The sequence below is a fragment of the Zea mays genome, chromosome 3 (genome assembly GCF_902167145.1).
Source record: "Zea mays cultivar B73 chromosome 3, Zm-B73-REFERENCE-NAM-5.0, whole genome shotgun sequence".
Lineage (NCBI taxonomy): Eukaryota > Viridiplantae > Streptophyta > Magnoliopsida > Poales > Poaceae > Zea > Zea mays.
The window spans coordinates 223,822,026-223,832,416 of NC_050098.1; the positions used below are offsets into that span (position 1 = coordinate 223,822,026).

The 10,391-nt window shown below is 43.5% G+C and overlaps 1 protein-coding gene and 1 pseudogene across 2 annotated transcripts; one reads left to right on the plus strand and one right to left on the minus strand.

Moving 5' to 3' along the window:
* Nucleotides 1-2,489: 2,489 nt before the first annotated feature.
* On the plus strand, nucleotides 2,490-3,319 carry LOC103652581 (ribosomal protein eS6 pseudogene; annotated as a pseudogene). The gene is made up of 2 exons (NR_165379.1): nucleotides 2,490-2,640; nucleotides 2,869-3,319. The product of NR_165379.1 is annotated as a ribosomal protein eS6 pseudogene (transcript).
* Nucleotides 3,320-4,900: 1,581 nt separating this feature from the next.
* On the minus strand, nucleotides 4,901-8,454 carry LOC103651490 (DEAD-box ATP-dependent RNA helicase 25). Its single transcript, XM_008677134.4, has 10 exons — nucleotides 7,995-8,454; nucleotides 7,467-7,573; nucleotides 7,318-7,373; nucleotides 6,944-7,165; nucleotides 6,663-6,869; nucleotides 6,506-6,592; nucleotides 6,309-6,404; nucleotides 6,019-6,234; nucleotides 5,714-5,896; nucleotides 4,901-5,542 (listed from the first exon to the last, which is right to left on the minus strand). The coding sequence occupies exons 1-10, from the start codon at nucleotides 8,351-8,353 to the stop codon at nucleotides 5,315-5,317; spliced, it is 1,761 nt and encodes a 586-aa protein (XP_008675356.1). The 5' UTR covers nucleotides 8,354-8,454; the 3' UTR covers nucleotides 4,901-5,314.
* Between the last annotated feature and the right edge of the window lie 1,937 nt (nucleotides 8,455-10,391).

A 10,391-nucleotide genomic window follows, 5' to 3' on the forward strand; every position in this document is an offset into this window, starting at 1 on the left:
AGTGTGTTTGACTTAGAGATAGAAATTTGAATTTGATTTGCAAAAACAAACCAAGTGGTGGCAAAGAGTGATCCAAATATGTCAAATTTGAATCAAAACATTTGAGTTCTCATTTGAATTGATTTTTGTATTTGTTCTACTTGCTTTATATTGTGTTGGCATAAATCACCAAAAAGGGGGAGATTGAAAGGGAAATGTGCCCTTGGGCCATTTCTAAGTATTTTGGTGATTTGGTGCCCAACACAAGTGCCTAAGTGTAAGAAAGGTGGACAAAGTACAAATCAAGAGTAAAGGTATGTTTCTCAAACTTAGTACATTGTTTATGGACTAATGTATTGTGTCTAAGTGCTGGAAACAGGAAAAATCCAATTGGAAATGTCTTGGCTCGAGCAGCCAAGACTCTGCTGAGTCTGGGAGCACCGGACTGTCCGGTGGTGCACCGAACAGTGTCCGGTGCGCCAGACTGAATCGAGCGAAGTGGCCGCTCTCGGGAATTTCACCGGCGACGTACGGCTATAATTCACTGGACTGTCCGGTGGGCACCGGACTGTCCGGTGAGCCAACGGTCGGCCGCACGATCTGCGCGGGACACGTGGCCAAGCCAACGGCTAGAAGGGGGCACCGGACTGTCCGGTGTGCACCGGACATGTCCGGTGCGCCAACGGCTCCAAGTCAGCCAACGGTCGGCTTCGCCATTTAAGGAAGGAAATCGGGCACCGGACAGTGTCCGGTGTACACCGGACTGTCCGGTGTGCCACGCGACAGAAGGCAAGAATTGCCTTCCCTGTTTGCTCTCAACGGCTCCTAGCTGCCTTGGGGCTATAAAAGGGACCCCTAGGCGCATGGAGGAGACACCTAAGCAACCTAAGAGCATTCTTGATCATCCACACTCAGTCTTTGCGCATTCATTTGTCATTCTCAGTGATTCGAGCTTCGTTCTAGTGAGAACTTTGAGATAGTCATTTGAGCTCGAATCTTGGCCGTGTGTGTGTGTATTTTGCTGTGGATTTGTGTGTGTTGCTTCCCTCCCTTACTCCGTACGTCTTTGTGAACTTCAAATTGTAAGGGCGAGAGACTCCAAGTTGTGGAGATTCCTCGCAAACGGGAAAAGATTAAAGTAAAGAAGAACACCGTGGTATTCAAGTTGATCATTGGATCACTTGAGAGGAGTCGAGTGCAACTCTCATCCGTTGGGACGCCACAACGTGGAGTAGGCAAGTTTTGTACTTGGCCGAACCACGGGATAATCACCGTGCCATCTCTGTGATTGATTTCTTGTGGTTATTGTGTTTTGACTCCTCTCTAGCCACTTGGCAATTATTGTGCTAACGATTAACCAAGTTTTTGTGGCTTAAGTTTTCAAGTTTATCAAGATCACCTATTCACCCCCCCCCTCTAGGTGCTCTCACTTACCCCCGCACGTTCTGAAGATGTGGAGGGACATCACGACTCCAGGTTAGTTTTTTTGCTACTGCTAATTAAGATGCTAAAATTGTAATGTTGCTTATGATATACACTAGAGATGCTTAATTCGGTAAGATATCTCTCATTTTTGTAATAATGGAGGGACATCACGACTCCAGATTAGTTTTTTACTACTGCTAATTAAGATGCTAAAATTGTAATGCTGCTTATGATATACACTAGAGATGCTTAATTCGGTAGGATATCTCTCATTTTTGTAATAATGCTAGATTTATTTTTGTAATATCTGCGCCCGTCCCACCGCAAGGGGGTAAGCCAACGTCCAACTTTTTTTAGGGTCATCATGTTGATATCGCGGCTGTTAGTACTTGTTGGATTAGGTGTTAGTTTTGACCATAGCCAAGCTTTTGATTCATCATAATCTGATCCCATTACCAATTTCTCTTCCTATGTGTACAGCAACCTCGTGGCCACTGGTGGGATATGTGGTTGTCTCAATTGCAGACAATTTTGTTGAACCTATAATATCAATGAGGTTGAAGATATCAGAAGTAATGGCAATTTTTAATCAGGTATCTCGCTAGCCCTGTTGCTACTGGTTGATTGCTTCATTTAATTTGATGATACTTTTCTTTTGAGAAGAGTAGTCTATGGTTAAATAGAGCTTTGGAATCCTAATTTATGTCTGGTAGGGCTGGTATGTTCTGTGGAAGTCAACAATAGATGTCCTGCAGTTGTTGCTGTTACAGATATAACAAGGAATTAAACGCTTATAAAACCAATAAATTGCATATAATTTGTAAGTAAAGCCACACTGACCAGTATATCCGTTCCTTTTTTCCACAAATGGTTAGAGGGACCTCCAGTTTGTCTGCATCAATACATGCAGATATAGCAAAATTAGAAAGAGGAGAACCAAAAACATTAATGACTATGAGTAGCAGCCATGCACGTGAACTAGAAATCCAAATGCTTGACGAAGCAGCTGGCGATGGTGGCGGGCACGGTGGCCGTGGCGCCAGCTGCTTCGTCAAGCAAGGGCAGACGCAGGAGGATTGGGTGAGAACGATCTGCCTGGTTTAACTGACACAGAGAAGCCAAGGATGAGGGGTCCCAAAAGGGCCTCCAAGATCAGGAAGCTGTTCAATCTTGCAAAGGATGACGACGTGCGCAAGTACGCGAACACGTACCGCAGGACATTCACTACCAAGAATGGTGAGCTTTCTTGTATCTAACTGCATTGCTGTCGTATTTGTTTTGAGTTCATTGTGCTTCTAGCTGCAGTTCAATCTCTCAATGTATTGAAGGTAGAAATGTCTGGTTATTTACCCATGTACTTAATACTCTGTGTTTGTTATTTGTTGGATGGGATTGTTGACAATGAACCATTGTGTTATGAAGTTTTGCAACCACAACAAGCTAACCTGTTTGCTTCCTTTTCAGGCAAGAAGGTGAGCAAGGCACCTAAGATCCAGCGGCTTGTGACCCCCTTGACCTTCCAGAGGAAGCGTGCTAGAATTGCTGACAAGAAGAAGAGGATCGCTAAGAAGAAGTCTGAGGCTGCTGAGTACCAGAAGCTTCTTGCCCAGAGGCTGAAGGAACAGAGGGACCGCCGCAGTGAGAGCTTGGCCAAGAGGAGGTCTAAGCTTTCTGCTGCCGCCAAGGCTTCTGCTGCCACCTCTGCCTAAGAATGTTCAGTGCTTTGAGATGTTTTCAAGGCCTATTTTGTTACAGCTTATAAGTACCTTATGCTGCCCTGGATGTGTTGCATCAGTCGATCCTCCCTACTTAGACTTATGAGTAATTGTTGCAATTTTGTATGGACATGGTACTGGCTTGTCGGGATTTTTTGAGTACCAGAGGTTTGCTATGTTGTTTTATTCTGTGAACGTCAGCTAGCCTTGTTCTTTTGTCTGCAGTCTGCACCATATGTTAAACTGCTGGATTTTTCCTGCTTGGTTCTATTTGGCGTTAACCTTGTATACTGCGTTGCTGCTTCGTGCGTAATAATATTCTTGACGCTGCACACTGGTTGATTATGATTGAGCAGATGAAGTTCCCGTTGCTGGTCCGGCCATTGTTGATTACAATTTACAAGAAAACTTTTGGCGATGGGAAAGTTCCTGTGCTCGGTGATAGTTACTGCATCCCCTGGCATACCATTCACTGTCGCGCCTGGCTGATGGAACGCAATGGTTTTTTAAGGGACTTGATTCAACATATATTGGTTGAAGTTAATATATTATATGTTGGTCTAACTAACATATCCAAAACCATGAACGTGGGACTTAAGGCATTTGGAACTGAAAGATTGCTCCATCGAACTTTACACTAGCGAGTCTACCACACTGGAGTCTACACTTTTTCTTATAATATAAAAAGAAATGAAAGGAAATGTTTTTACCGGCTGCTTCCTGCTTATTGGCGTTTGGTAGAATTCGCTAAAGTTAGCCCTCCTGCCTGACTTTAGCGAATTCTTGATTAGCCTTCCTGTCAGTGATTCCCTTCAATGTAAGATGGAAGCTCTTCTGCTTAGATGTTGTGGCCGGGTCGCTCGTTTTGGGAACTTATGATTTTGTACCGTATACTTAGATGTACACCATATATCAGGCTAATTTTTTACTGTTTACTTAGATATGCACCTAATATGGACTGGACAATACTGCAAATATACCGGGACACGCCAACGATTAACCTTCGGCACGTACGTACGCGTATACCATAAAAAGGAGCTAGCTAATTAGTGTTTGTTGTTTGACCCATCGATATTATTTTTTAAACATTTCAAAATGTGTCTATAAATAAATGAATAAGTAAAGAAATAAGTATATATACAGTTATTATAAATAAATAATTAAACATTTCCTTAAATTATTTATAGATATGAGGCGGAGGGGATGATTCTATTGCAGAAGGAGGGAGTGATTCTCTTGGAGGTGGAGGAGGATGAAGTGGTGATCGACTTGCCAACTCCAAGTGCCATGTCGACCTCTGCCTCCGCTCCCTGCACACATCCCTCCCAGTCGTCTTCAAGGTCTAGACCTCCTCTCTGTTCAAGTTCCTCGTCAGCACGTTGCGCGGTGCCGTGTTGCCGCTTTCCTCGGTGTCCATACACGTGGTGCGAGACATCCCGCTTCATCTCTAATCACCTTTATGTGCACATCATCCATATGCGACCCCCTTCTCCATATAATTTCAACAAATTTTACTCTTTTGGGCTCCGTGTAATTTCATTGGTAAAATCTCTACTACTTATTAACGCTCCTATCATTCCGTGTTATATATATATTTTTATTGGTATTATATGATCCCGTTGCAACGCACGGGCACTCACCTAGTATAACATATGATTGGATCTAGATCTAACAGACCGAGTGACCTGCTTGCATGTTTATATCTAACGGTTGTTTGTATAGTAGTTGTTGCCCCTACACAACCCTATACCTTTCTTTTCATTCGCGTACAAACAACGTCAGAATTTGAAACTGAACACATGCATTCCCCTATATGACGATAAATCAGGAAAGCGCATTTTTCTTCCCGAACTTTTAATACTTCATACACATCACTATGCTTTTGACAAATCCTTGTATACGTAGAATCACCTTGTCTGTTTGAGCATTCTCTGTGAAGTGTTGATGTCTCGACCGAACAAAATTTGGCTTCAAAATGAATGCATATTCTGGCTACACCCGAGGACTTGTGTACGGGTTGGAAATGAGGATGCTTGTAGAAACTTCAGGTCATCAGCAAACCAATCTGCTTATGTTAACTGCGGTACTTAAGTCCAGCAACAAGTGTTGTTTACGAAGTTAACAGCATTATGGCTGGTCAAATGCATGTACTGTGCTGTAGCACACGTCTTCTGCTTGATATCGTGACATCGAGATTATGATGAACGAAGCCCAGGGACATTGTTAAGGCCCATCTTGCGAAGAATGTTTCTCGGTATGGCTGGAGGAACTGCAAGACCCATGCTTTGGCTGAACTCTTCTGCAAGGTGAACAAGTCTGGACTTATCTCGACCAATGGTCTTGTTCGAGTTGTAGTACCCTAACCATGCTTGATAGGCACATTCTTTGCTCTTCATCTCTACTTTTCTGACCGCATTTCTGACCTACCAAATCAAGCAGAAAAAAGAATACAACACAATGATTATGTTATATTTACAGGCAGAAAAGGTTGAGTATAGATTTTCTGAACAGGTTAAAAAGAATACATGCATAGCTAGGAGAAGACTGACTGAATCAGAGAGCCATGTAGAAAATAAATAGTGCATGCTGCTTACTTCTGTCTCAACACTTGAATCAACTGGTGGTACAGCAGACTCTGCTATTGACAAATCCTTAACAGCACCAAGAAAATATTTTTCCCAAGGTGCCAATAGTAGGAGTCCTTGCCCTTCCTTGCCTTTCCGTCCGGTCCGGCCTAGTCTATGTATGTACTGCTCTCTATCTGCAGGAACTCCAACCTGCAAGAGAGTAAATTTTGACGATCTTTTCTCAGAAAAGGACTAACATATGCACGATCAAAGCTCTAGTTTACAGATAGTCAGGAACTAAAGCACATAATTCAGCGTTAGTTACAACACACCTGTATTACAAGAGTGACATCAGGATAGTCAACGCCCCGGGCAGATACGTCTGAACTGACCAGTATCAAACCTTTTGATTTCCTGAATTCGTCTGAGACCTTAGTTCTTGCAGACTGCGACTTTCTGGAATGAATCTCTCTTATATTCAGTTTCAGCTGGGAGAGAACTTCAGCCACAAGTTTGGTGACCATTGCAGTAGTACAGAATATAATAACCTGCCAAATTGTATGAGAAATGACAGATTGAACTTCCTAAGATAAGCTTAAGCTGGCAACTTGAAGTCACTTACTTTGTAGTCTGCATCTTCTGCGACATGTTTCTTCAATACATCATATAGGATAGAAAAATGCAAGTCTAGTGGTGCAACCATGTACATCTGGCTCACCTAATGCCAAAAAAAGAAAAAAGGTAGGGTGTTTAACAACTAGCAAGCTTTACGATTTTGTAGTTACAGCTCAAAGAAATGATGGATATAAAGTTCTAAACCTGTGCATGTGTCTCCTCATCACCCTCTTTAACAGTGTTAATGAACCTATAATCTTTCTTCATTGCCACATGAGAAATTTGGCGGACCTAACAATAGAACTTCAGTTCATTAGATTGTTCAGGATAAAATGGGGGACAATGAGATAAAAAGGGATACCTCTTCTGGAACAGTAGCAGAAAATAACAGTGTTTGCCGTTCTCTAGGAATTGAAGCAATTATTTTCTCAATATCTCTTCTAAATCCCATATCCAACAGGCGGTCAGCTTCATCAAGAACAAGAACCTTCACACCCTTGAGCCTGGTAGAAAACCCAGGTGTGTTCTCAAGATGATCCTTAAGCCTTCCTGGTGTAGCAACAAGAATCTGTAAGATAACGACTAAGAGTTAGTACATATATCACTCGCAGATAATAACACATTGTAGTTGATGCCAACAACCTGACATGGGTTAGCTTGCATGCTTCGTTGCTCTTGAGTTAATCTTGTGCCACCAATTACAACCTGCACACCCAACGTGCGATGATACCTGAGAAGCTTCCTGGCCTCAACAGCCACTTGGTTTGCAAGCTCCCTAGTAGGGCACATCACCAGCAAATTTATAGGTGGCCGTAACTGACCCCGCTGATGAGGTAGAGTGGAGAGAACCTCAATCGCTGGAAGCTGTAACAATGGTCAAAACGTGTATAGTGACTAGATAGTTTTGTTTTGTTTTTTTCCTTTTACAGAAATTGACTAGATAATTTCACTGCAATAATTCAGCTGCTCCTAATAACATCAGATTAACCATGTGACTGAAGAACAAGAAGTAATACCAAAAAGGCAACTGTTTTCCCAGTTCCTGTCTTTGCCTTTGCAAGAACATCCTTGCCTACATGGCAACAAAATATTGAAATGTCACCTTCAAGACCTCCCAAGATTTAATTTTATAATGCTAAGCAATAGCTTTTGCATTTTCACCGACCTTGAAGAATTATGGGCAGAGTTGCCTCCTGCACCTCAGTCATCCTTTCATATCCAGCATCTTTGACGGCTTTCATCGATAAAGGGGAAATAGCACATTGATCAAACCTGCAACATGCAAAGCATTCAACAAACAAAAAATTAAAAACAACAAACCTGGAACACGCATCGCATTCAACAAACCAAAATTTGAAAACAAAAGCTGCAAATGCAAGACAAAAATAAGATGGAGCCTAACAGGTTAGCTCCCAATATCAAATTATATATCCAAACTTAGAGCTCACAAGCGCTACAAAAAAGGTGGCCGCAACTGAGTTGTAGTTTGGAAAGGCTTACTCTAACATGGGCCACTACTACAACCCAGTGAGACTTGATTATCTAAACGAGCAATGTAACCTTTCATTGTCTATCTAGCTTAATTTACTAGTAGAAAAACACCAAACACCAACAGCCCGAGGATCTTATCTAAAATCGTAAGCACATTGCAGCTGAAAATTTCAGACTACACAATTGCGGTGCAAAACATTACCGTGTCTCACTGAGGTACGAGCCATCCACACCTCCCGTCTCGCCACCATTCTTCTCCACTCCCAACTTGAGAGCTTCATCTTCCTCGTCCTGCTCCACCTTCTCGTCGTCGATAAGTTCTCTCCTCGTGGCCACCCCGGAGAACCCAAATCCCTCCTTCGCATCCCTGCGTCGCCTCTTCTGGTCGGCGCCGCCCGACCTGACCCGCCCAACGACGTCGGCGATGCCGACCTTGGAAGCGGCCAGAGGTGAGATTAGTCCGCTGCGGCGCCTCGCCGGGACTAGGAGGCGGCAGGAGAAGGCCCTCGCTAGGACCGGGGCGCCGGCGTGGGCGCGGAGGAGAAGGTCGCCGCTGGCCATCTCCGGCAGGCAGGGTTTTTGTGAGGACACGGGGTTTCTTGGGCGTGCTGCGTCGTGGCGCGCGGCGTCGAGGATAAGATATTTCCAGTGCGAGCTTTTAAAGCATTTCGAGACGCCCGAATTTTTTGTTTTTGAGTCCTTTTTGTGTCAAAAATTTCCAATTAGACCCCCAGAAAACTTAAATGCAATTTTGGACCCATTTCTCGGCGCCATGAGCTATGGCGCCGAGTTTACACATCTCGGCGCCATAGATCTTGGCGCCGAGCTACCTGCCGCGCTGTCCTCCACGAGCTGACGCGGCGTCGACGTGGCACCGAGCTCGGCGCCAAGATCTATGGCGCCGAGCTCGAATATATAACCACAAAGCTTGTTTAGCTTAGTTGGCAGGGCATAAGGCTCTTAACCTTAAGGTCGTAGGTTCGAGCCCCACCATGAACATATCTTTTTGTCTTTGTCACTGATTTGTTTTTTATTGTCCAGATTTTTTTGTTTATGCCGCTGATTTGTCCGTGCGTTCAATATTTTTTGTCTTTGTCACTGATTTATTTTTTATTGTCCAGATTTTTTTTTGTTTATGCCGCTGATTTGTCCGTGCTTTTTAATTCGATGCTTCCCGCCTCAGACTCCACTAATTGGTGCACTAGCTAGCTACGTACTAGTGTATTATTTGTAAGCTAGATGTTCATCCTTTTCCCTTCCTTTTGAATTGAATGAATTCTGATGAACTACTGCTGCAAAACTAGACCATCACTGATCGGTTGATAGCTCTTCCATTCCATCAACTAGTTAGTAGCATCACTCTCCATCCGATCCATGCATATCCATCAGTGTACTGTGCACATGCATGATTTGTGTGTTAGCCCTGCAGTGTCGTCGATCCATGCATCCAGAGAAAAAAAAGCTAATAATTAAGGTTTCTGCAGCCAGCCAGTGCAGATGAGTAAGCATGCATGACGACAGAGACACAACACATAATCTAGGAACTGCAGAAAAAAAATGTGACAAAGACAAAAAAATATTGAACGCACGGACAAATCAGCGGCATAAACAAAAAAATCTGGACAATAAAAAAACAAATCAGTGACAAAGACAAAAAAATATGTTCACGGTGGGGCTCGAACCCACGACCTTAAGGTTAAGAGCCTTGCGCTCTGCCAACCGAGCTAGACAAGCTTTGTGGTTATATATTTGAGCTCGGCGCCATAGATCTTGGCGCCGAGCTCGGTACCACGTCGACGCCGCGTCAGCTCGTGGACGACTGCGCGGCAGGTAGCTCGGCGCCAAGATCTATGGCGCCGAGATGTGTAAACTCGGCGCCATAGCTCATGGCGCCGAGAAATGGGTCCAAAATTGCATTTAAGTTTTCTGGGGGTCTAATTGGAAATTTTTAACACAAAAAGGACTCAAAAACAAAAAATTCGGTCGAGACGCTGGGTGGGTGAGGGTGGAAATTTGGCTCGGGCTCGGTAAGGCTTGGGTCAGCTCGCGAGCCAAAACGAGTCTAAGTTGAGTCTGATTTCGCAGCTCGTCAGAACTGTGAGCTGAGCCAGTTCAGTTCAGCTCCCGAGCCAAACTAATAACGTCAAGTATATTATTATACCATATTATTATTATGTTTTGAACTATTTTATTAAATTTTTTAAACTTGATATGAGATACACTTATATTGTAGTCTAAAAATATATAATACATCATTTTTATCTTATATATAATAAAAATATATACTTTATACTCTAAACGTGATTTAATGTGAGGCTCGCGAGCCGTTACCGAGCCGAGCCTCTCGGTTAGACTCGCAACAGGACCGAGCCGAGCCTGGCTCGTCTTGCAGCTGCACCGAGCCACATCGAGTCGAGTCGAGTCGAGCTCAGCTTGGCTCATTTCCAGCCCTAGATCGTATACTCGTACGATAGATCTCTCTATGACCATCATGCACTTCTTATTTGATCTCTTTCGTATAACACATTCGAGATCATATGCCATGGTTAAGACTGCATTATTCGCTCCCTTAGAAGTTCCTTCTTCTATCAGTACCGAG